Consider the following 27,503-nt stretch of genomic DNA (forward strand, 5'->3'; position numbering starts at 1 on the left):
CTGTCATGTCCCAGTGAGCCCATCCCCCTACAGTTAGAAACACTTAGGCCTCGTACAGACGAGAGGATATCCGCTGGAAACGGTCCGCCGGACCGTTTCCAGCGGATAAATCCTCTGGCGGATTTGGATCTGATGGCTGTACACACCATCAGATCGAAATCCCTGCGGAATACATCCGCGGTGACGTGGCCGCGCCGTTGCGGCGACGATGACGCGGCGACGTGCGCGACCCTGGAAGGTAAATACTTCCACGCATGCGTCGAATCATTACGACGCATGCGAGGGATGGGATCGGACGGACTGATCCGGTGAGTCTGTACAGACGACCGGATCAGTCCCCTGGACTGGATTCCAGCGGATAGATTTCTTAGCATGCTAAGAATTTTTTTTACGCTGGGAATCCGACGGCTGGATTTTTATCCGCTGGGAAATGTCCGCTCGGACGTACACACGACCGGATCTATCTGCTGGAACTGATCCGCGGATCAATCCCAGCGGATAGATCCGGTCGTGTGTACGGGGCCTTATAGGGGACACAGTTAACCCCTTGATCGCACCCTAGTGTTAACCCCTTCCCTACCAGTGACGTTTATACAGTAATCAATGGTTATTTTTAGCACTAATCGCTGTATAATTGTCAATGGTCCCAAAAAAAGTGTCAAAAGTGTCCGCCGCAATGTCACAGCCCCGATAAAAATCGCAGATCGCTGTCATTACTAGTAAAAAAAATAATAATAAAAATGCCATAAATCTATCCCCTATTTTGTAGACGCTAGAACGTTTGCGCAAACCAATCAATGTACGCTTATTGCGATTTACATATACATATATACATATCGGCCTAAACTGAGAAAGACATTTTTTTTTATATATATTTTTGGGGGGATATTTATTATAGCAAAAAGTAAAAAATATTGGGCCTAATCCTCAAAAACCCGGCGCAACGTAACTTTTTTAAGTTACACCGCCGCAAAATCTCTAACTAAGTGCCCGATCCACAGAGCACTTACCTAGAAATTTTGAGCGGAGTAACTTAAATCCGGCCGGCGCAAGGCATTCCTCTTCAACTGGGGGCGATTCCCATTTAAATTAGGCGTGCTCCCGCGCCGGCCGTACTGCGCATGCTCGTGACGTCATTTTCCCGACGTGCATAGCACAAAATTACGTTACGCTAAGCTTTGTGGATTGCGACGGGTCAATAAAGTTGCGTTGGGAAAAAAAAAGATATGGCGAAAAAAATAATAATTCAAAACAAAAAAAAAAACGCGTCGCTGGACAGAAGGGTCTACTTTTACAAGGTGTAAACAGTTTACACTTTGTAAAAGCAGCCCTAATTTTACACATGCAACTTAATACTTACGGAGAAAAAACGAAGCTGAAAAGCTTTGTGGATCTCCGTAAGTGCTAATTTGCATACCCGAGGCGGCATTTCGACGCAAAATGCCCCCAGCGGCGGATGCGGTACTGCATCCTAAGATCCGGCAGTGTAAGTCCCTTACACATGTCGGATCTTCTGCCTAACTATGGAAAACTGATTCTGTGGATCAGTTCCAAAGATAGAAACAGGGATACGACGGCGTATCAGTAGATACGCCGTCGTATCTCTTTTGAGGATCTGGCCCATTGCTTTTCTTTTCAAAATTTTTGCTCTTTTTTGTTTATAGCGCAAAAAATTAAAACCGCAGAGGTGATCAAATACCGCCAAAAGAAAGTTCTATTTGTGGGGGAAAAAAGAACGTCAATTTTGTTTGGGTGCAACGTTAAAGCGACGTAGTGCCAAATCGCAAAAAGTGCTCTAGCCAGGAAGGGGGGGGGGGGGGGTGGTAAATTTTTCCGGGGCTGAAGTGGTTAAAAGACTAAAACTAAATCAAAACTTGACATCAAAATGAACACTGGTTGACATATCCAAGCACTTACTTGTGTCTGCGAGTAATGCATCCACGTAAATCTTGGTGCAGAAAGATCCCAAGATAAAGCCACAGGCAGGTCCAAATACCAACATCGTGAACAGGATACCTGCAAAACAAACAGAATATTGTTTCAGTAATTAAAATGAACCGAAGGCAAGGCTTTTCACAAAGAAGAAGACTGCTGCGGGCACACGCTGGGCACACGGTGGGTAAGTCTTCAACAGCTACAGTCGTTTTGCATGTAAGTAAGGCAGGTGTGAGGAACAGGCACAAGTCATTTCAAAGCTCTCTGCTAAATTGTAGCCCTTCTGCCGCACATTCATAACAAAAAACTAAATTACCATGAAGTTCTCCGCGCAGTTCCAAAAAGAACAGGCGCCGTTCATTAAGCTGGGAGATACCTGACCGGTTTATGTTCCAATGTACTTCATTTCTTTCAGCACACAGAGAATTTACATGTGATTATAGTCATATTATAGCTGCAAAAAAACGTACTTGTTCAGAAAGACAAAAAAAAAATGGCAGTTACCCTGTATTTACGTAGATCATCTAATAAAGATAAAGTCATATAAACCCTCGTTTTTTTTTTAAGTAATTTTAGCAGCTGATATAACGTGACCCCTGGAAGACTTACCCCCCCCCCCCCTTCATGACCCAGCTTTTTTTTCCCCGAAATGGAAGTGCGTTATTTTAACTGACAATTGAACAACAATTTTCGTGCAACACTGTACATATATAAAATCCATGTCATTCCCCCCCCCCCCCCCCCACAAATAGAGCTTTTTTTTGGTGTTATTGGATTAAAACATGTTTTTATTTATTTTTTGAGCTATAAAAACAACAAAAAACGGAAAAAAAAACCCAAAAAAAAACGATATTCTTTACTTTGTGCTATAAAACATATCCAATTAAAAATGTTTTAAAAGATCAAAACATTTTGGTAAAAAAGAAAGAAAGAATATAAGTGTATATTGATTGCTTTGCGCAAAAGCTTTAGGCCTCGTACACACGGACGGACTGTAAGCTGAAATCGGTCCGCCGGACCGTTTTCATCGGACATGTCCGCTCGGAGATTTCGGTCTGATGGTTGTACACACCATCAGACATAAATCCGCGCGGACAGACAGCGCGGTGACGTGGCCGCGCCGATGACGCGGCGACGTGCGCGACCCTGGAAGGTCAATGCTTCCACGCATGCGTCTAATCACTTTGACGCATGCGAGGGATGGCGGCCGATCGGACATGTTCGGTGAGTCGTACAGACGACCGAACATGTCCGACGGACAGGCTTCCAGCGGACATGTTTCTTAGCATGCTAAGAAACATTTGTCCGCTGATAACCTGTCCGATCCGCCGGACATTTGTCCGGTCGGCCGTACAGACAACCAAACATGTCTGCTGAAACTGGTCTGCGGATCAGTTTCAGCAGACATGTTCGGTCGTGTGTACAAGGCCTTGGCATCTACAAACTATGTGATATATATACTGGAATTCTTATTTATTTATTTTTTATACTAGAAATGGCGGCGATCAGCGAGCTATAGCGGGACTGCGATATTGTGATGGACAAATCTGACACTGTTTGGGGACCAGTGACACTAATACAGTGATCAGTGGCAAAAATTTGCACTGTCACTGTACTAATGACACTGGCTGGGAAGGGTTGAACATCAGGGGTGATCAAGGGGTTAACCGTGTTTTATTATAGCGTGGGAGGTGCGTTGCAAGGGGAAGACATGAAACACAGAAGCCATGCCTTCTGTCAGAACGGCAATCTGCCTTGTTTACATAGGATGATTGGCGGGTGACGGCAGACATCGAGTTCACCATACCAGACGATTGGCTCCCGCTGTGTATAATCACAGCAGGAGGGAGCCACCGGTGGCGCGCATTCATGCCCCCTACCCAGAAGTGCAGGATCACGTATATATATATAGCTAAATCAATGAAGATCGAGCAAAATATGGAGCTGCTATTTTAATTACATTCAAGGCTCATTTACACTTGCTTCAAAACAGGGCTTCAGACACGGGGGAAGGGGATTAACATCAGGGGCGACCAAAGGGTTAAATGTGTGCCTATCCTGTGATTCAGTGTAGTGGGGGAGGTAATTTTACTAGTAGAAGTTATTGATCGGTGTCCCTGCTTAACAGGAACACAGGATCCATGCCTTCTGTACTGACAGAACAGCAATATTCCTTGTTTACATAGGCAGATCGCCATTCTTCCTCTGTAACGAAGGATCGGCAGGTGTCGGCGTTAAATGTGTGCTAGCCAGTGTTTTTCTGCATCCGGCAAATGTTTATCAACACTGCTCAGTGCTGAGATAACTATAAACAATGTAACATTTGGTTCTTTTTTAGATCAAAGGGATGAACTTCGGTCTGCAAATAAGGTCAATTTAACCACCTGCTGACCAGGGCCTTTTCTGACGCTTGTTGCTTACAAGTTAAAACCAGTATGTTCTGCTAGAAAAATACTTAAAGCCCCCAAACATTGTATATATATGTATTAGGGTTGTTACTGTTTAAAATGTTCGTGTTCGAATTAATCCGTTTTTTTTATCGATTAATCAACTAATTTTGATTAATTATAACGTGCATACATTTTTCAGATCACCACCATATATAGTCCCCACTGTAATATCCACAGACATCTCCCCCACTGTAATATCCACAGACATCTCTCCACTGTAATATCAACAGACATCTCCCCCACTGTAATATCCACAGACATCTCCCCACTGTAATATCCACAATCTCCCCCACTGTAATATCCACAGACATCTCCTCCACTGTAATATCCACAGACATCTCCCCACTGTAATATCCACAGACATCTCCCCACTGTAATATCCACAATCTCCCCCACTGTAATATCCACAGACATCTCCCCCACTGTAATATCCACAGACATCTCCCCCACTGTAATATCCACAGACATCTCCCCACTGTAATATCCACATACATCTCCCCCACTGTAATCTCCACAGACATCTCCCCCACTGTAATATCCACAGACATCTCCTCCACTGTAATATCCACAGACATCTCCCCACTGTAATATCCACAATCTCCCCCACTGTAATATCCACAGACATCTCCCCCACTGTAATATCCACAGACATCTCTCCACTGTAATATCAACAGACATCTCCCCCACTGTAATATCCACAGACATCTCCCCACTGTAATATCCACAGACATCTCCCCACTGTAATATCCACAATCTCCCCCACTGTAATATCCACAGACATCTCCTCCACTGTAATATCCACAGACATCTCCTCCACTGTAATATCCACAGACATCTCCCCACTGTAATATCCACAATCTCTCCCACTGTAATATCCACAGACATCTCCCCCACTGTAATATCCACAGACATCTCCCCCACTGTAATATCCACAGACATCTCCCCACTGTAATATCCACTGTAATATCCACATACATCTCCCCCACTGTAATCTCCACAGACATCTCCCCCACTGTAATATCCACAGACATCTCCCCCACTGTAATATCCACAATCTCACCCACTGTAATATCCACAGACATCTCCTCCACTGTAATATCCACAGACATCTCCCCACTGTAATATCCACAATCTCCCCCACTGTAATATCCACAGACATCTCCCCCACTGTAATATCCACAGACTTCTCCCCCACTGTAATATCCACAGACATCTCCCCCACTGTAATATCCACAGACATCTCCCCCACTGTAATATCCACAGACATCTCTCCCACTGTAATATCCACAGACATCTCCCCCACTGTAATATCCACAGACATCTCCCCCACTGTAATATCCACAGACATCTCCCCCACTGTAATATCCACAGGCATCTCCCCCACTGTAATATCCACAGACATCTCCCCCACTGTAATATCCACAGACATCTCTCCCACTGTAATATCCACAGACCTCTCTCCACTGTAATATCAACAGACATCTCCCCCACTGTAATATCCACAGACATCTCCCCACTGTAATATCCACAGACATCTCCCCACTGTAATATCCACAATCTCCCCCACTGTAATATCCACAGACATCTCCTCCACTGTAATATCCACAGACATCTCCTCCACTGTAATATCCACAGACATCTCCCCACTGTAATATCCACAATCTCCCCCACTGTAATATCCACAGACATCTCCCCCACTGTAATATCCACAGACATCTCCCCCACTGTAATATCCACAGACATCTCCCCACTGTAATATCCACAGACATCTCCCCACTGTAATATCCACAGACATCTTCCCCACTGTAATATCCACAGACATCTCCCCCACTGTAATATCCACAGACATCACCCCCACTGTAATATCCACAGACATATCCCCCACTGTAATATCCACAGACATCTCCCCCACTGTAATATCCACAGACCTCTCCCCCACTGTAATATCCACAGACATCTCCCCCACTGTAATATCCACAGACATATCCCCCACTGTAATATCCACAGACATCTCCCCCACTGTAATATCCACAGACATCTTCCCCACTGTAATATCCACAGACATCTCCCCCACTGTAATATCCACAGACATCTCCCCACTGTAATATCCACAGACATCTCCCCACTGTAATATCCACAGACATCTCCCCCACTGTAATATCCACAGACATCTCCCCCACTGTAATATCCACAGACCTCTCCCCCACTGTAATATCCACACACATCTCCCCCACTGTATAGGAAGAGTAGTGCTTGCTTAGTCTTACCAGAGAAGCCGGCCGAACACGAGCAGTTGAGGCCGGGTGATGACATCAGCTCGCCACTCTAGGCTCACCTAGGCTGCCGCCGGGTGGACCAAGATGGCGGCCGCTCCGGAAGCTAGGCTGAAGCCGTGGCCTTTCCCATGGCCAAGGCAGCAGCAGAGCTTCGCGGATCACGTGGTGTGCCGATCCACATATGGCGACCCGTTCGGATCACGGATTTACTATCCGTTGCACCACTAGTACCGACCAAAAGAATTTTGATCGATCAAAAAAAATAACGATTAATCGAGGAATTAATCTTTAATTTCCACAGCCCTAATATATATATATTTAGTAGAGACCCTAGAAAATAAAATGACAGTATTTTATGTCACACGGTATTTGCGCAACGGTCTTTCAAACGCAATTTTTTGGGAAAAAATACACTTCAGTTAATAATAATAATAAAAAAAAAATGAAACTGTAAAGTTAGGCCAATTTTTTGTTACGCAGAGAATCGTGATCTTTATTCTAAGCAAAAAATTGTGATCCACATTTTTCGAGAATCGATCAGCTCTAGTGTAGACCAGCTAATACTATATAGAATTTCTCAGCAAATTCCATTTTTTCTACATACCCGAAATAATCCAAATAAACCGTATACGCTGCTCACAGCACAGGCTACAAGAAACTATGCATTGTATTTAGACACAAATCTACACTGCCATCTACTGGTAATAATACAAATTAACAGTTTCTACAGGACAGTTGAGTAACATCCACAATATTTTTTCAATTTGCACAGTTAGGGGCAGATCCACAAAGAGAGTACGCCGGCGTATCTACTGATACGCCGGCGTACTTTCAAATTTCCCGCATTGCATCTTTGGTTTGAATCCTCAAACCAAGATACAACGGCATCTGGGTTAGATCCGACAGGCGTACGGCTTCGTACGCCTTTCGGATCTTAGATGCAATACTTCGGCGTCCGCTGGGTGGAGTTCTCGTCGTTTTCCGCGTCGAGTATGCAAATTAGCTATTTCCGATCCACGAATGTACGCGCGACCGCCGCATTCTCTTACATCGTCTCTAGGCGGCTTTTTCCGGCGTATAGTTAAAGCTGCTGTTTTGCGGCGTATAGTTAAACCTGCCATGTTAAGTATGGCCGTCGTTCCCGCGTTTAATTTGAATTTTTTTTTTTCGTTTGCGTAAGTCGTCTGTGAATCGGGATGGACGTAATTTACGTCCACGTCCAAAAAAATTACGTCCTTGCGACGTCATTTAGCGCAATGCACGGCGGGAAATTTAGGGACGATGCATGCGCAGTTCATTCGGCGCGGGGACGCGCTTCATTTAAATGAAACACGCCCCCCTACTCGCCAATTTGAATTAGGTGTTGTTACGCCGCGAGAGATACACTATGCCGCCGTAACTTACGGCGCAAATTCTTTGTGGATTCAAAGCTGCCAAAAATAAGTTACAGCGGCGTAGCGTATCTCACATACGCTGCGCCCATCTAATTGTATGTGGATCTGCCCCATAGATTTTTAGGAGAAGCTTTTAGGGTCTTTAGTTCTGATAGACAATGAACCTTAGAAGAAAGGGTTTCCACCCCGAATGATTATATTAAGAAAATTAGGGGTTAGTGCAAATACAGAGTCATTGAATGTACTAAACTGTGCTGCTGCAAGTGAAATAATAAGGCTACAAATTACCTTAAAGCGGAGTTCCACCCAAAAATGGAACTTCCACTTTTTGAAATCCTCCCCCCCCTCCGCTGTCACATTTGGCAACTTTCAGGGGGGAGGAGGGAGCATCTTAGATACCTGTGTAATTCAGGTATTTGCTCCTACTTCCTGGCATAGATCACCACGGTGATCGCGGCGACCTACGCCACTTCTGGCGCCTACTCCGTCCTCCCCCGCTGTCTTCTGGGAAACACAGGTCCCAGAAGACAACAGGGACCAGTGAGGACGCGCAGCGCGACTCACGCATGCGCAGTAGGGAATCCTGTTTCCCTCACCGTGGATGGCGGCGGGGGCAGCCGAGAGACGAGCGATTGATCGGCTTCAGCTGCCGACATCGTGGGCGGCAGCCTGGGGAGTGTGGGCAGGACAGACTCAGAAGGAGGAGGAGCAGATGAGCTTTATCTCTCCTCGTGTCTGTGCAGAGAGAGAAGGGCATGTCAGCGCTGGTGTGCGCTGAGGCTGAGCTATGTGTGAGACGAGACATAGCTCAGCTCTGCAGCCATCTACCTCGGAGCTGACACAGGCACGGCTGCACAGTGTGAGGTGAGCAGCGGCCGTAACCTGTGTTAACAGAGCTCCAGCAGGCATATTCCTGCTCTCCAAAAACAGTATTTGGTAGTGGCTGCCGGTGGCTGTGCCTAGTGTCACCAGCCCGGGAGGAGATTTCCACCCTGCCCCCCCTGCCAGCCCTCCCCTGTTTACAACCCTACCCACGTTGCTAGCAGTTGTAATCACACAAACTCGATTGAATTTGTAATGAGGGACTGAAGACATCATGGCTTCTGGTAGACTTCAAAATGACCAATGTCGGGTATAGGTGAGGAAGCAACTGAGATCAGTCTCCGCTTTGCCTGCTCTGTGCCGGCAAGCCTGACTTCACTCATCTCTCTTCTTTCTGGTCATTATCTTCTTACTTATGGTCACAAAAAAAAGTCATTTTAAGCCCCAGAATGTATTGATTCTGCTTCTAATTGGATATAAATTGATTTGAATGAGCATGAAGTATAGAGATAATCAGACTCAAGATTACCAATCATAGTTCTGAAATGCTCAGCCACAAGCTTTCGGAATAAGATAATATTGTCATCAACATAATAAAGAGAGAAAAATAAATTCAAGTGCTCTTCAGATGAAAAGTAGCTTAATTTCCGTGTCTTTAGAGCGGCGTTTCGCAACCTTTTTTTTTCCCACCCTTTAAAAGTATGCAAAATACAGAGGCATTCCAGTCCAATACAGTAAAACCTTGGATTGAGAGTAACTTTGAGAGCGTTTTGCAAGACAAGCAACATTTTTTAATACATTTTGACTTGATATACAAGCGATGTCTTGATATACAAGTAGCGTCATGTCACAACTGAGTATAAAAGAGAAGAAAGGCGCCTCTAAGTGTAGCAATATGGTTATATTTAAAGCGGAGTTCCAGCCACAATTTCACTTTTTATATATAAATACCCCTGTAATACACAAGCTTAATGTATTCTAGTAAAGTTAGTCTGTAAACTAAGGTCCGTTTTGTTAGGTTGTTACAGCATTTAGACACTTTATAAAATAGAAATTGACTGGGGCCATCTTAAGTGTGGGCATCATGAAGCCAGACTGTATGACTTCCTGGATTTCAGCCTTGCAGATCTCGCACATGCTCAGTGCTGCACAAGCAGTGTAAAAGGTTTCAGATCAGGTTTCAGCACCTGTACTGTCCAAGTCACATGATTCTTCGAGACTGGGGAGTGCACAGACTCCTGGAAAGTTACACCCACTACATTCCCAGGAGTCTGTGTGGTGTAGGTTAGGAAGCTTAAGCACCTAGGTGCAGGAAGTGGGAAGATTAACTATTCTGCCTAGCAACAACACTTTGAAGGCATCTAAAAAAAAAAAAAAAATCTTAAAGGACTAATGACATTTTTTTTAAAACTACTGATGTAATGTTATATTTATGGGTGGAACTCCACTTTAATGAAGGTACAACATTTAGCAACATATTGCTACAGGCGCCTCTCTTCTCTTTTATACTCTGTGGCTCCTGCTGGATTTTGCTTCTAATCCCCTTGTGGAGGCTTCCATTTGTGGATGGACATTTTATGGTTACACAACCTATCACATTGCTATAATCTTTATAAGGAGTATAAACTGAAGGACTTATGAATAAATGGTTGTGGAATGAATCATTTGAGTTTCCATTATTTCTTATGGGGAAATTCGCTTTGATATACAAGTGCTTTGGATTACAAGCATGTTTCTGGAACGAATTATGCTCACAAACCAAGGTTTTACTGTATGTAAAAAAAAAATGCAAATGTTACTTATCAATGGGAAACCTGAGCCTTGGATTATGCACACAACCACCTTAATAAAATTAACTTCACAATAGAGCCCCCCCCCCCCTCCCTTCACATCAGAGGCCCCCCATCACATCAAAGTTGCCTTTATACATCAAAGTCCCATTTACATGAGCATTAGCGGCCCCCCGCTTCCCATCAGTGGCCCTCCATTGCATCGGAAGCCCCCTTATACATGAGAGCCCCTCATTACATCAGAGTGGTCTTTATACATCAAAGCCCCATATATACAGTGAGGGAAAAAAGTATTTGACCCTTTGCTGATACAAAAGCCTTAATGTAGGCTTACCTGTAGGTGCATGTTTCACAAGAGGGTATACAACCGCTTTAAAAAAATGTCCACCTTAACCACTTCCTTACTGGGCACATATACCCCTTCCTGACCAGGTGAAATTTCAGCTTGTGGCACTGCGTCACTTTAACTGACAATTGCGCGACGTGGCTCCCAAACAAAATTGACGTCCTTTTTTCCCCACAAATAGAGCTTTCTTTTGGTGGTATTTGATCGTCTATGCGGTTTTTATTTTTTGCGCTATAAACAAAAATAGAGCGACAATTTTGAAAAAAAAACAATATATTTTACTTGTTGCTATAATAAAAAACATTTTTTTTCTCAGTCTAGGCGATACGTATTCTTCTACATATTTTTTGGGGGAAAAAAAAAAAATCGCAAGAAGCATCTGGTTTGCGCAAAAGTTATTGTGCTTACAAAATAATTATTATTATTTTTTATTATTTTTTTTTACTACTAATGGCGGCGATCAGCATTTTTTTCGTGACTGCGACATTATGGCAGACACATCGGACACTTTTGACACATTTTTGGCGCCATTCACATTTATACAGCGACCAGTGCTATAAATATGCACTAATTACTGTATAAATGTGACTGGCATTGAAGGGGTTAACACTAGGAGGTGAGGAAGGGGTTAAATGTGTGCCCTAAATTGTGTTCTAACTGTAGGTGGAGGGGGGGTGACTGGGGGAGGTGACCGATATGTGTCCCTATGTACAAGGGACACAGATCGGTCTCCTCTCTCCCTGACAGGACGTGGAGCTCTGTGTTTACACACAGAGCTCCACGTCTTGTCCCTGTAGCCCGCCGATCCCGAGTCCCTGGCGGACATCATGGCCGCCAGGCACTCGCATCGGCATATCAGCGATGCGGCGAGCACGCGCGCGCCGCCGGACGCATGCGCGCCCCCGCCGCGGGATGCGCGCGCAGGCCGTGTTTTTACGGCCAGTTAGAGATTGAGAACCACCACGCGGCCGTATAAAGTCGTACGGCCGTCGGGTAGTGGTTAAATACAAATTCAACTTAGGAACACACCTACAGAACCTTGTTTGTCATCTGAGGATTGCCTGTAGTAATCGTTTTACTGTTAATAATAATGTTACCATTAAAGCGGAGCTCCCCCTAAAGTGGAACTTCCACTCATCGGATTTCTCCCCCCCCCCTCCGGTGTCACAATTGGCACCTTTCAGGGGGGAGGGGGGGTGCAGATACCTGTCTAAGACAGGTATTTGCACCTACTTCCAGGCATAGACTCTGCGGGAAACTCCGGGCAATACGCCACCTCCCGTGCCCCCGCCACCCCCCGCCAAACACAAGGCTCCCAGAACACAGCGGGGAACAGCGAGGACGGCGCAGCGCGACTCGCACATGCGCAGCAGGGAACCGGGCAGTGAAGCCGCAATGCTTCACTTCCTGATTCCCTCACCGATGATGGCGGTGAGGGAATTATTAGTATTATTAGTATTATTATTATTATTGTACATAGTATTATTCATATTGTATAAAAAAAAAAAGGCAGGAATAACCCAATGTTGGACTTTAAAGGCACAATGAGCAGTAGAGGATATACAGACTTGTTAGAATAATATTTATTAAATACAAGTACAAAAATAAATAAATAAGGAGAATTAAAAAAGGTATATACACATAGGCGTGCGCACAGGGTGTGCCCAGGCACACCCTAATCACCCCATGCACATTAGTGTTATCACTCTGTGTAGCAACAGGAACATGGGAAAGACCTCCCTCTTACCAGTTCTGCCATAAGAGAAGTTTTTATACTCTTCTCTTTCACTGTGCCAGCAGGGAGATCAATGTCCCAGGGTCATATATATGTAGACACATGCATGTGTGTTTGAGCTTAAGGGTGCACACCCTAATGCATTAGGCTGCGCACACCTATGTATAATATACAAAATATACAAGAAGAAGTGAGCCCCTTTGTGTCAACGTGTTTCGCCGTTAAGCTTCGTCAGGACACATTCAGGGATCGTTGGAAATAGAAAACAGGTCTCACTGTCTAGAATAGAACATGCATATAAGAATTTATGATATAACAACATATATCTTAGAAATAGACCATCATATCCAAGCAAACAAAATTGTTATTATTCTATTTCTCTCTCTCTATATATATATATATATATATATATATACACACACATCTCTCTCTCTCTCTATCTATCTATCTATACACACACACACACACATATAGATAATATATGTATATATATATATATATATATATATATATATATATATATATATATATATATTAATTATACAGGATTTATATAGCGCCAACAGCGCTTTACAATATAAAAGGGAGACAATACAGTTATAATGCAATAAAATACAAGAGGATTAAGATGGCCCTGCTCAGAAGAGCTTACAATCTATAAAAATATAGGGCCAGATTCACAGAGATCTGCGGCGGCGTAACGTATCGTCTTTACGTTACACCGCCGCAAGTTTTCAGCGCAAGTGCCCGATTCACCAAGCACTTGCGTGTAAACTTACGGCGGTGTAACGTAAAGCCGTTCGGCGCAAGCCCGCCCTAATTCAAATGGGGCGTGTACCATTTAAATTAGGGGTGTTCCCGCGCCGAACGTTCTGCGCATGCTCCGTTTGGAAATTTTCCGCCATGCTTTGCGTGAAATGACGTCGCCCGACGTAATGTTTTGAATGGCGACGTGCGTAACGTAATTTCGTATTCCCGGACGACTTACGCAAAAAAAAATCAACGCGGGAACGACGGCCATACTTTAACATGGACTGTCTATTGTTACACCACCTCAATAGCAGCCGTAACTTTGCGACGCGAAAAACCGTAAAAGCTCATTTGCATACCCGACGCTGGAAAACGACGCAAACTCCACCCAGCGGCGGCCGAAGTATTGCATCCTAAGATCCGAAGGCGTATGAAGCCGTAAGCCTGTCGGATCTTAGCCAAATGCCGTTGTATCTTGGTTTGTGAATTACAAATAAAGATACGACGCGGCAAATTTGAAAGTACGCCGGAGTATCAGCAGATACTCCGGCGTACTTATTCTGTGAATCTGGCCCATAGTATTGATATTATTATACATAGTATTGATATTATATACATAGTATTATTATTATTATTATTATTATTATTATTATCATCATCATACAGAATTTCTTAAGTGCCAACAGTTTGCACAGTGCTTTACAAAATAAGTCAGACAGTACAATTACAATACAAAACAATAGGAGAGGGTCAGGAGGATCCTGCTCAGGAGAATACACAATCTAATGTGCACATTGCAGTCTTCCCTTTCACAATATATTTTTTATTAATTATAATTATTATTATTATTGATCTACATGTCAAAAGATGGCATTATTAAGTATAAAAGATGAGCTTTATTATATTATTGTTTTTTTTTTGTCCTTTCAGCTCCTGAAATGGGTCAGCTATGGTCAAATCAAATTAATTTTGGTGGAGGCAGCATTTCTACTGCCAGGAAATAAAACGCAATTTAATTAAATGCACCCAGTAAATGAAATTTGGACCCTGTATTAGATCCAAGTTCAGCACATACAATAAGGCTGCAATGTTCATTAGTCGAATCATCAAATACCCTGCTGAAAAGTCGCGCTCCTTTGTGACTCAGCCTGTACCCTCGGCATCATTAGAATATCATAAAACCAAGCACTTTTTGATTTAAAGTTCATCCATATTCATGGCTGGAAATGGCTGTGTCAACAGTGCACTCGCCTGCGAGCCTCCTTCAGGACAGACGGGACGATAATGGCGGCACATTTGTCTTTGAGCAGTGGTGACAAGACGCGCGCTACAATTTAATCATGTAATCACGCAATTATTAGCTGGAACGCTGGCGTGGCATATCGAGACAGATTGTGACGGAGGTCACCGGTCCGCACTGACAAACACACACTTCACCGATGTAAATGGCAAATAGAAAGTAATGTAAAGCTGACAGCCATTGTGCTGACCTGTCAGTGCGAAGAAGCTCGGTCTACGTGGGTTTTCTTTTCTGTAATCACACAGCACAACACTAAGGGACACTTTTTGTAGAACGTTTGTTACACGAATGTCAGAAACATTTGCGCAACGCTAAACAAAATGTGATCATAATTTATGTAAGAGAATGATGCCTGTACCTTCAGCTCCATCTACTGGCCAAAATGTAGTATAGCTTTCTCATACAGGTGTTTAAGAAATCTATACCACATTTTGGCCACTAGAAGGAGCTAAAGATAGACATTAAAGGGGTTGTAAAGGTAGAGGTTTTTTTTCCTAAATAGCTTCCTTTACCTTAGTGCAGCGTATGTTGAAGCGTATGCTCAAACAGAGATACGCTTAAACATATCTAAGATACGACGGCTTGTGCCGTCCTATCTTAGATTGCAATATTTTTGATGGCCGCTAGGTGGCGCTTCCATTGCGGTCAGCGTAGAATATGTAAATGAGGAGATACGCCGATTCACGAACGTACGCCCGGCCGACGCAGTACTTTTACGCCGTTTACGTAAGAGATAGGCCACGTAAAGTTAGAGCTAGGCCCTAGTGCAGGGCTCAACAAATCCTGGGCGCCAGGTCGCCATGGCGACTAGAAATAGGGTCCTGGCGACTTGGCTTGGAAGGGTGAGCCGTTGGTATTACAAGTTATTACCACCAGATGTGAGCTGGCGCCATCTGGTGGTGGCCGTTGGTATTACAAGTTAAGCATTACAAGTTAAACAGCAATTCTAATGTAATTTTTCACTATTTTCACTGCCATCTTCTTCCCTCTAATTAGAACCCCCAAACATTATATATATTTTTTATCCTAACACCCTAGAGAATAAAATGGCGATCGTTGCAATACTTTCTGTCACGCCGTATTTGCGCAGCGGTCTTACAAGCGCACCTTTTGGGGGAAAAAATTACACTTTTTTTAATTAAAAAATAAGACAACAGTAAAGTTATCCCCATTTTTTTTAATATTATGAAAGATAATGTTACGCCGAGTAAATTGATACCCAACATGTCACGCTTCAAAATTGCGTCCGCTCGTGGAATGCCGACAAACTTTTACCCTTTAAAATCTCCATAGGCGACGTTTAAAAAAATCTACAGGTTGCATGTTTTGAGTTACATAGGAGGTCTAGGGCTAGAATTATTGCTCTCGCTCTACCAATCGCGGCGATACCTCACATGTGTGGTTTGAACACCGTTTACATATGCGGTCGCTGCTCACGTATGTGTTTGCTTCTGCGCGCAAGCTCGACGGAGCGCGTTTTCTGGCTCCTAACTTTTTTAGCTGGCTCCTAGATTCCAAGCAAATTTGTCAACCCCTGCCCTAGTGGAATAGTAATGTCAAGTATGGCCGCCGTTCCCGTGTCGAAATTCAAATTTTTTACGTCGTTTGCGTAAGTCGTCTGTGAATCGGGATTTACGTCGTTTACGTCCACGTCAAAATCAATAGGCCCATACGGCGTACTTACCGCAATGCACACTGGGAAGTGTAGGCGCCCGGCGCATGCGCAGTTAAAAAAAATATAAAAAATGTGAGGTCAAGCGCCATTAACATAAAACACACCCCCTCAAACACATTTGAATTAGGCGCCCTTACGCCCGCCGATTCAGGCTACGCCGAGGTAACTTAGCAGGCAAGTACATTGTGAATCATGTACTTGCCTCGCTAACTTACGGCGGCGTAGCTTAAATTCCTTAAGCTACGCCGCCGCAAAGTTACGCGAACGTACCTGAATCTACCTATAAATGTCCTTATTTCTTCTGAGAAATCCTCCCTTCCTGTTCTTCTGTCTGTAACTACACGCAGTAATGCAAGGCTTTCTCCCTGGTGTGGAGTGTCGTGCTCGCCCCCTCCCTTGGACTACAGGAGAGTCAGGACGCTCTCTACGTTGCTGATAGAGAAAGGAGCTGTGTGTTAGTGGGCGTCCTGACTCTCCTGTAGTCCAAGGGAGGGGGCGAGCACGACACTCCACACCAGGGAGAAAGCCAGCACCCTTGATCTCCTGAGACCATACTGATCATCCCAACACAATCCACCTGGAGCGGTAACTTTCTTTCTTTCTCACTTGTAGTTCATTCTCAGGAAAATTAGAATTGGTTGTAAACCCTTAGGCCTCGTACACACGACAGAGATTCTCGGCAGAATTCACCGAGAAACTCGTTCAAAACCCGGATTCTGCCGAGAAACTGTACAGTCGTCTGTACAGTTTTGGCTCGATGGAGCCGCCGAGGAACTCGACGAGAAAATAGAGAACATGTTCTCTATTTTCTCGTTGTCCTCGTTCTTCTATGGGAGAAGCCGGCCCGCCGAGCTCCTCGGCGGCTTCATCCCAAAACTCGACGAGGAACTCGACGTGCCAAGCACGTCGAGTTCCTCTGTCGTGTGTACGGGGCCTTACAACACACTTTTTGCTACAGGTAAGCAAATAATAGGGCTTATGCCTCGTACACATGAACAGTTTTCCTGGCAGGAAAACTGCCATGAGAGCTTTTGGCTGGGAATCCTGGCCGTGTGTATGCTTCATCGCAGTTTTCCCGATAGGAAAACCGGCGGGATTCCCGGCGGTTTTTAACCACTTAAGGACCGCCTCCTGCACATACAGGGAGTGCAGAATTATTAGGCAAATGAGTATTTTGACCACATCATCCTCTTTATGCATGTTGTCTTACACCAAGCTGTATAGGCTCGAAAGCCTACTACCAATTAAGCATATTAGGTGATGTGCATCTCTGTAATGAGAAGGTGTGTGGTCTAATGACATCAACACCCTATATCAGGTGTGCATAATTATTAGTCAACTTCCTTTCCTTTGGCAAAATGGGTCAAAAGAAGGACTTGACAGGCTCAGAAAAGTCAAAAATAGTGAGATATATTGCAGAGGGATGCAGCACTCTTAAAATTGCAAAGCTTCTGAAGCGTGATCATCGAACAATCAAGCGTTTCATTCAAAATAGTCAACAGAGTCGCAAGAAGCGTGTGGAAAAACCAAGGCGCAAAATAACTGCCCATGAACTGAGAAAAGTCAAGCGTGCAGCTGCCAAGATGCCACTTGCCACCAGTTTGGCCATATTTCAGAGCTGCAACATCACTGGAGTGTCCAAAAGCACAAGGTGTGCAATACTCAGAGACATGGCCAAGGTAAGAAAGGCTGAAAGACGACCACCACTGAACAAGACACACAAGCTGAAACGTCAAGACTGGGCCAAGAAATATCTCAAGAATGATTTTTCTAAGGTTTTATGGACTGATGAAATGAGAGTGAGTCTTGATGGGCCAGATGGATGGGCCCGTGGCTGGATTGGTAAAGGGCAGAGAGCTCCAGTCCGACTCAGACGCCAGCAAGGTGGAGGTGGAGTACTGGTTTGGCCTGGTATCATCAAAGATGAGCTTGTGGGGCCTTTTCGGGTTGAGGATGGAGTCAAGCTCAACTCCCAGTCCTACTGCCAGTTTCTGACAGACACCTTCTTCAAGCAGTGGTACAGGAAGAAGTCTGCATCCTTCAAGAAAAACATGATTTTCATGCAGGACAATGCTCCATCACACGCGTCCAAGTACTCCACAGCGTGGCTGGCAAGAAAGGGTATAAAAGAAGAAAAACTAATGACATGGCCTCCTTTTTCACCTGATCTGAACCCCATTGAGAACCTGTGGTCCATCATCAAATGTGAGATTTACAAGGAGGGAAAACAGTACACCTCTCTGAACAGTGTCTGGGAGGCTGTGGTTGCTGCTGCACGCAATGTTGATGGTGAACAGATCAAAACACTGACAGAATCCATGGATGTCAGGCTTTTGAGTGTCCATGCAAAGAAAGGTGGCTATATTGGTCACTGATTTGTTTTTGTTTTGTTTTTGAATGTCAGAAATGTATATTTGTGAATGTTGAGATGTTATATTGGTTTCACTGGTAAAAATAAATAATTGAAATGGGTATATATTTTATTTTTGTTAAGTTGCCTAATAATTATGCACAGTAATAGTCACCTGCACACACAGATATCCCCCTAAAATAGCTAAAACTAAAAACAAACTAAAAACTACCTCCAAAAATATTCAGCTTTGATATTAATAAGTTTTTTGGGTTCATTGAGAACATGGTTGTTGTTCAATAATACAATTAATCCTCAAAAATACAACTTGCCTAATAAATCTGCACTCCCTGTATACGTCGGCAGAATGGCACGGCTGGGCACAAGCACGTACGTCGCCTTTAAGAGCCCAGCCGTGGGTGGCGCGCGCACGCGACCCGGTCCGAAGCTCCGTGACCGCAGCCGCGGGACCCGTGGACCCGATCGCCGCCGGTGTCCCACGATCGGTCACAGGAGATGAAGAACGGGGAGAGGTGTGTGTAAACACACCTTCCCCGTTCTTCTGTTCCCTGATATAGAGAAAGACGAACAATGTAGTCACACGTCCAGCCCCACCCCCCTACAGTTAGAAACACATATGAGGTCACACTTAACCCCTACAGCGCCCTCTAGTGGTTAACTCCCAAACTGCAATTGTGATTTTCACAATAAACAATGCATTTTAAATGCATTTTTTGCTGTGAAAATGACAGTGGTCCCAAAAATGTGTCAAAAGTGTCCGATGTGTCCGCCATAATGTCGCAGTCACGACATTAGTGGTAAAAAATAATAAATAATAAAAATGCCATAAAACTATCCCCTATTTTGTAAACGCTATAAATTTTGCGCAAACCAATCTTTAAATGCTTATTTCGATATTTTTTTACCAAAAATAGGTAGAAGAATACGTATCGGCCTAAACTGAGGAAAACAAATGTTTTTTTATATATTTTTGGGGGATATTTATTATAGCAAAAAGTTAAAAATATTGCATTTTTTTCAAAATTGACGCTCTATTTTTGTTTATAGCGCAAAAAATAAAAACCACAGAGGTGATCAAATACCACCAAAAGAAAGCTCTATTTGTGGGGAAAAAAGGACGCCAATTTTGCTTGGGAGCCACGTCGCATGACCTTCATATTGGTCCGGGTCTTAAGTGGTGAAGGCGGCAGTTTCCCTATGGGGAAACCCTGCGCTGGAGCATACACACGGCCGGGTTTCCCGACCAATGCTCTCATGGCAGTTTTCCTGTCAGAAAACCCAGCTGTGTGTAGGGGGAAAAAGCTACCGAGCAGGTTCTCGGTTTTCCCGGCGGACTTTTTACCGCGGATATCTCCTAAAACTGAACAGTTTAGGAGATATCCCCTGCATTTGCCGATTTAATTGGCACATGCGCACTGAGGCAATGGCACGTAGTGCCGTTGCTTTCAGTGATTATGCCGTTACCATGCAGGGAGTGACGTTATCGTGGCTCCAGCCAATCACAGCCCCGGAGCAGTGATACCCAGAAGTAACTCCAGGACGACATGTCGCCGGCCGGTGCTGTGTCGGGCACCGCAGCAGGGGCTTCGATCCCAGGTGAGTATAACACTCTGGTGTAAGGGCCTCCAATGGGAACTCTGGTGTAAGGGCCTCCAATGGGAACTCTGGTGTAAGGGGCTCCAATGGGAACTCTGGTGTAAGGGGCCTCCAATGGGAACTCTGGTGTAAGGGGCCTCCAATGGGAACTCTGGTGTAAGGGGCCTCCAATGGGAACTCTGGTGTAAGGGGCCTCCAATGGGAACTCTGGTGTAAGGGGCCTCCAATGGGAACTCTGGTGTAAGGGGCCTCCAATGGGAACTCTGGTGTAACTTGGGCCTCCAATGGGAACTCTGGTGTAACTTGGGCCTCCAATGGGAACTCTGGTGTAACTTGGGCCTCCAATGGGAACTCTGGTGTAACTTGGGCCTCCAATGGGAACTCTGGTGTAACTTGGGCCTCCAATGGGAACTCTGGTGTAAGGGCCTCCAATGGGAACTCTGGTGTAAGGGCCTCCAATGGGAACTCTAGTGCAAGGGCCTTCAATGGGAACTCTAGTGCAAGGGCCTCCAATGGGAACTCTAGTGCAAGGGCCTCCAATGGGAACTCTGGTGCAAGGGCCTCCAATGGGAGCTCTGGTGCAAGGGCCTCCAATGGGAACTCTGGTGCAAGGGGCTCCAATGGGAACTCTAGTGCAAGGGGCTCCAATGGGAACTCTAGTGCAAGGGCCTCCAATGGGAACTCTGGTGCAAGGGCCTCCAATGGGAACTCTAGTGCAAGGGCCTTCAATGGGAACTCTGGTGCAAGGGCCTCCAATGGGAACTCTGGTGCAAGGGCCTCCAATGGGAACTCTGGTGTAAGGGCCTCCAATGGGAACTCTGGTGCAAGGGCCTCCAATGGGAGCTCTGGTGCAAGGGCCTCCAATGGGAGCTCTGGTGCAATGGCCTCAAATGGGAACTCTGGTGCAAGGGCCTCCAATGGGAACTCTGGTGCAAGGGCCTCCAATGGGAACTCTGGTGCAAGGGCCTCCAATGGGAACTCTGATGCAAGGGCCTCCAATGGGAGCTCTGGTGCAAGGGCCTCCAATGGGAGCTCTGGTGCAAGGGCCTCCAATGGGAGCTCTGGTGTAAGGGGCCTCCAATGGGAACTCTGATGTAAGGGGCTCCAATGGGAACTCTGGTGCAAGGGGGGTATTCAGGTTTATTTGGATATCCTTTGCTTTGTTTTACTGAATTTCTTTTCTCTCTGTTGTTCTAATCTAAATCATAATTCTGATTACTGGGGAAAAAAAAAAAAAACGGAATTTAAATTTGATTTGATAAAACTTTTTACCGCGGATATCTCCTAAAACTGAACAGTTTAGGAGATATCCCCTGCATTTGCCGATTTAATTGGCACATGCGCACTGAGGCAATGGCACGTAGTGCCGTTGCTTTCAGTGATTATGCCGTTACCATGCAGGGAGTGACGTTATCGTGGCTCCAGCCAATCACAGCCCCGGAGCAGTGATACCCAGAAGTAACTCCATGACGACATGTCGCCGGCCGGTGCTGTGTCGGGCACCGCAGCAGGGGCTTCGATCCCAGGTGAGTATAACACTCTGGTATAAGGGCCTCCAATGGGAACTCTGGTGTAAGGGCCTCCAATGGGAACTCTGGTGTAAGGGGCCTCCAATGGGAACTCTGGTGTAAGGGGCCTCCAATGGGAACTCTGGTGTAAGGGGCCTCCAATGGGAACTCTGGTGTAAGGGGCCTCCAATGGGAACTCTGGTGTAAGGGGCCTCCAATGGGAACTCTGGTGTAAGGGGCCTCCAATGGGAACTCTGGTGTAAGGGGCCTCCAATGGGAACTCTGGTGTAACTTGGGCCTCCAATGGGAACTCTGGTGTAACTTGGGCCTCCAATGGGAACTCTGGTGTAACTTGGGCCTCCAATGGGAACTCTGGTGTAACTTGGGCCTCCAATGGGAACTCTGGTGTAACTTGGGCCTCCAATGGGAACTCTGGTATAACTTGGGCCTCCAATGGGAACTCTGGTGTAAGGGCCTCCAATGGGAACTCTGGTGTAAGGGCCTCCAATGGGAACTCTGGTGTAAGGGCCTCCAATGGGAACTCTGGTGTAAGAGGCTCCAATGGGAACTCTAGTGTAAGGGGCTCCAATGGGAACTCTAGTGTAAGGGGCTCCAATGAGACCTCTAGTGCAAGGGACTCCAATTGGGAACTCTAGTGCAAGGGGCTCCAATGGGAACTCTGATGTAAGGGGCTCCAATGGGAACTCTGATGTAAGGGGCTCCAATGGGAACTCTGATGTAAGGGGCTCCAATGGGAACTCTGATGTAAGGGGCTCCAATGGGAACTCTGATGTAAGGGGCTCCAATGGGAACTCTGGTGTAAGGGCCTCCAATGGGAACTCTGGTGTAAGGGCCTCCAATGGGAACTCTGGTGTAAGGGCCTCCAATGGGAACTCTGGTGTAAGGGCCTCCAATGGGAACTCTGGTGTAAGAGGCTCCAATGGGAACTCTAGTGTAAGGGCCTCCAATGGGAACTCTGGTGTAAGGGGCTCCAATGGGAACTCTGGTGCAAGGGACTCCAATTGGGAACTCTAGTGCAAGGGGCTCCAATGGGAACTCTGATGTAAGGGGCTCCAATGGGAACTCTGATGTAAGGGGCTCCAATGGGAACTCTGATGTAAGGGGCTCCAATGGGAACTCTGGTGTAAGGGGCTCCAATGGGAACTCTGGTGTAAGGGACTCCAATTGGGAACTCTGGTGCAAGGGACTCCAATTGGGAACTCTAGTGCAAGGGGCTCCAATGGGAACTCTGATGTAAGGGGCTCCAATGGGAACTCTGATGTAAGGGGCTCCAATGGGAACTCTGATGTAAGGGGCTCCAATGGGAACTCTAGTGTAAGGGGCTCCAATGAGACCTCTAGTGCAAGGGGATCCAATGAGACCTCTAGTGCAAGGGGATCCAATGAGACCTCTAGTGCAAGGGGCTCCAATGGGAACTCTGGTGTAAGGGGCCTCCAATGGGAACTCTGGTGTAAGGGGCCTCCAATGGGAACTCTAGTGCAAGGGGCTCCAATGGGAACTCTAGTGCAAGGGGCTCCAATGGGAACTCTAGTGCAAGGGGCTCCAATGGGAACTCTAGTGCAAGGGGCTCCAATGGGAACTCTAGTGCAAGGGGCTCCAATGGGAACTCTGGTGTAAGGGGCCTCCAATGGGAACTCTGGTGTAAGGGGCCTCCAATGGGAACTCTGGTGTAAGGGGCCTCCAATGGGAACTCTGGTGCAAGGGCCTCCAATGGGAACTCTAGTGCAAGGGCCTCCAATGGGAACTCTGGTGCAAGGGCCTCCAATGGGAACTCTGGTGCAAGGGCCTCCAATGGGAACTCTGGTGCAAGGGCCTCCAATGGGAACTCTGGTGCAAGGGCCTCCAATGGGAACTCTGGTGCAAGGGCCTCCAATGGGAACTCTGGTGCAAGGGCCTCCAATGGGAACTCTGGTGCAAGGGCCTCCAATGGGAGCTCTGGTGCAAGGGCCTCCAATGGGAGCTCTGGTGCAAGGGCCTCAAATGGGAACTCTGGTGCAAGGGGCCTCCAATGGGAACTCTGATGTAAGGGGCTCCAATGGGAACTCTGGTGCAAGGGGCTCCAATGGGAACTCTGATGTAAGGGGCTCCAATGGGAACTCTGATGTAAGGGGCTCCTATGGGAACTCTGGTGCAAGGGGCTCCTATGGGAACTCTGGTGCAAGGGGCTCCAATGGGAACTCTGATGTAAGGGCCTCAAATGGGAACTCTGGTGCAAGGGCCTCAAATGGGAACTCTGGTGCAAGGGGCCTCCAATGGAAACTCTGATGTAAGGGGCTCCAATGGGAACTCTGGTGCAAGGGGCTCCAATGGGAACTCTGGTGCAAGGGGGGTATTCAGGTTTATTTGGATATCCTTTGCTTTGTTTTACTGAATTTCTTTTCTCTCTGTTGTTCTAAATCATAATTCTGATTACTAAAAAAAACACAAAAAAAAACGGTATTTAAATTGGATTTGATAAAACTTTCATTTATAAAATATATTTTATTCTGGCCTGTGAATATTTGTAAAACATTTGTTCTGAAACTTTTGGAGACCTATGGTATAGAATATTTGCTGAATTCTGATAGACCCGTTAGTTTATTTTTATATATATATATATATATATATATATATATATATATATATATATATATATATATATATATATATATATACTGTAAGGGGTTAGCTCGGTAGCGGGGGTGTGCGACCCCCTGGATGGGTTCACTACACATATACAGAACTATACAGAAAGGCAGTCGAAGACGGTTGAAAACAAAGATTTTGGTTTATTCTTCCATCTTGCTGGAAACAAGTGTAAGCATCCAAACAGCATAAACAAAATCAAACATAAAATAAACCCTGGCCACTTGGGGCGTCTATCTTCACCACACAGGAACCTATCTATGGAGTCTGGCACAGCCTAGTGCTGGGCAGACACTGCTGGTCATACAGCAGAAAAACAATAGTCTTTTGATTTTTATCACACAGAAAAATCAATCACTTCCTCACCTACTCAGAAGACTTTTAGCTACTGCTCTCTTTCACTCAGAAAGCCCCAGGATGCAGCAATTCAGTGGTAATCCTCTGGATTACTTATAGAGGCCTTAATTGCCTCATTCTGAACAGCTGAAGTTTTGAAACGCCCTTAGACCTTTTCTGGCTACAAATCGCAGCCGACGCCTAATAACAATTGGTGTATTGTCTAAACAAGGCAGAAATGTATCTCCCATCTGTGACACCACCCACAGATTTACCTGACTTCCTGTCACAACACACACATTATATATATATATATAAAAATGGATAACTTTGGATATGCAAATTAACAGTAAAAAAAATAACGCCTCTTGCAAATAGCAATGATGAACAACAGATATTATTTTAATCAAAGTGAACAAAGAGAGATCATTTGTCATTGGTTGTTGTCATTTACTGCACCTATTACACCAATAAATGCCCCGATCATGTGGTCACACATAGAAACAACAATAGGCAATCTCAAATCCCCATTACCAAAAATAAATAAAAATGATAATCATTAGCATCCTCTGAGAATTGAGCTTTATAAAGTGGTATGAACACCAGGAGCAGTAACCTCGCTCTCCGTGATATTAAGCCATAATTTATAAAGCAGATAATGGGCTGTTAAACGTGTTAAACAAAAGTAAATGGCTTTTGTGTTTTCCCTTTAATATGCGGTTCGCAGCATGTGGTATTTTTGATGTTCTCATAAAATCTGCATCACCTATTTTACCATGCCAATTAAATTTTGGAAGAGTGCCGTTAAAAATACCGTACACTAATACAATTTGGAAGATGCAACACTGCAGCAGAAAGAGAGGTTAATAAATCATCCTTATGTCTCCCTATAAATTCCACACAGTTGCTACTTTTAAATTGAACCCGATGTCAAACCCAAGAGTTTTATAGAGCGTTAGAAGTTTCTGCAAATCATTTTACTTAATGCAGTATAAAAACACAAAATCAAAAATCTAACATATTGGAATGTATTACCAATCCTAAAATGTGATGGATGCATTTATTTTCTTTTTTTAAAAGTGGATGTAAACCCTCACATGTACCCAGGGAAGTGACTGACCTCAGGTCAGGGTTTGACAAATTTGCTTGGAATCTAGGAGCCAGCTAAAAAAGTTTGGAGCCAGAAAACGCGCCCCGTCCCGACGAGCTTGCGCGCAGAAGCGAACTCATACGTGAGCAGCGCCCACATATGTAAACGGTGTTCAAACCACACATGTGAGGTATCGCCGCGATTGGTAGAGCGAGAGCAATAATTATAGCCCTAGACCTCCTCTGTAACTCAAAACATGCAACCTGTAGATTTTTTTTAAACGTCGCCTATGAAGATTTTAAGGCCGGGTACACACGGACAAACATGTATGGTGAAAGCGGTCCGTCGGACCGTTTCCACCATACATGTCTGCCAGAGGGCTTCTGTACGATGGTTGTACACACCATCGTACAGAAGTCCGCGCGTAAACAATACGCGGGGCGTGTCCGCGGTGTCGCCGCGTCGATGACGCGGTGTCGCCGCGACAATGACGCGGCGACGTGGGCGGCCCGCCTTTAAAATGCTTCCACGCATGCGTCGAAGTCATTCGACGCATGCGAGGGACGGCGGGCGCCTGGACATGTACGGTAGGTCTGTACTGACGACCGTACATGTCCGAGCGGGCTGAATTCCAGCGGACTGTTTTAAAACAAGTCCAGGAATATTTGTCTGCTGGGAAAAGGCCCGGCGGGCAAATGTTTGCTGGAATTCGGCCCGCTCGCGCCCACACACGACCAAACATGTCTGCTGAAACTGGCCTGCGGGCCAGTTTCAGCAGACATGTTTGCTCGTGAGTATGGGGCCTTTAGGGTAAAAGTTTGTCGGCATTCCACGAGTGGACGCAATTTTGAAGTGTGACATGTTGGGTATCAATTTACTCGGCGTAACATTATCTTTCATAATATTTAAAAAAATGGGGATAACTTTACTGTTGTCTTATTTTTTAATTAAAAAAAGTGTAATTTTTTCCCAAAAAAGTGCGCTTGTAAGACCGCTGCGCAAATACAGCGTGACAGAAAGTATTGCAACAATCGCCATTTTATTCTCTAGGGTGTTAGGATAAAAAATATATATAATTTTTGGGGGTTCTAATTAGAGGGAAGAAAATCGCAGTGAAAATAGTGAAAAATTACATTAGAATTGCTGTTCAACTTGTAATGCTTAACTTGTAATACCAATGGCCACCACCAGATGGCGTCGGCTCACACAAGGAAGAGCTGGGAACTTTTTTTTGCCCACCTTCCAAGCCAAGTTGCCAGGACCCTATTCCTAGTCGCCATGGCGACCTGGTGACGGAGATTTGTCGAGCCCTGCCTCAGGTGATACAAATCCTCCTAGATAAGTTGTAGCTGGTTATCTACGACCCTTTCTTCTCTACAGCTGTTCAAAGAGCAGAATTTATAAAGCTTGTTCAAGCTTACAGAAAGCATGGGGCAGAGAGCTGAAGTTAAAGGGGTTGTAAAGGTTTGTTTTTTATTTTCTA

At 45.2% G+C, this 27,503-nt stretch overlaps 1 protein-coding gene across 2 annotated transcripts in view; it reads right to left on the reverse strand.

The window, feature by feature from the left end:
- The window catches only part of SLCO3A1 (solute carrier organic anion transporter family member 3A1), a 508,525-nt gene that overhangs the window by 157,140 nt on the left and 323,882 nt on the right, over positions 1 to 27,503 (reverse strand). For both annotated transcript variants that reach the window (XM_040342366.1, XM_040342365.1), the window contains exon 3: positions 1,918 to 2,016. In XM_040342366.1, coding sequence (XP_040198300.1) covers positions 1,918 to 2,016 — 99 coding nt within the window. The remainder of the gene's footprint in view (positions 1 to 1,917; positions 2,017 to 27,503) is intronic.

This window comes from Rana temporaria, chromosome 3 (genome assembly GCF_905171775.1).
Source record: "Rana temporaria chromosome 3, aRanTem1.1, whole genome shotgun sequence".
NCBI lineage: Eukaryota > Metazoa > Chordata > Amphibia > Anura > Ranidae > Rana > Rana temporaria.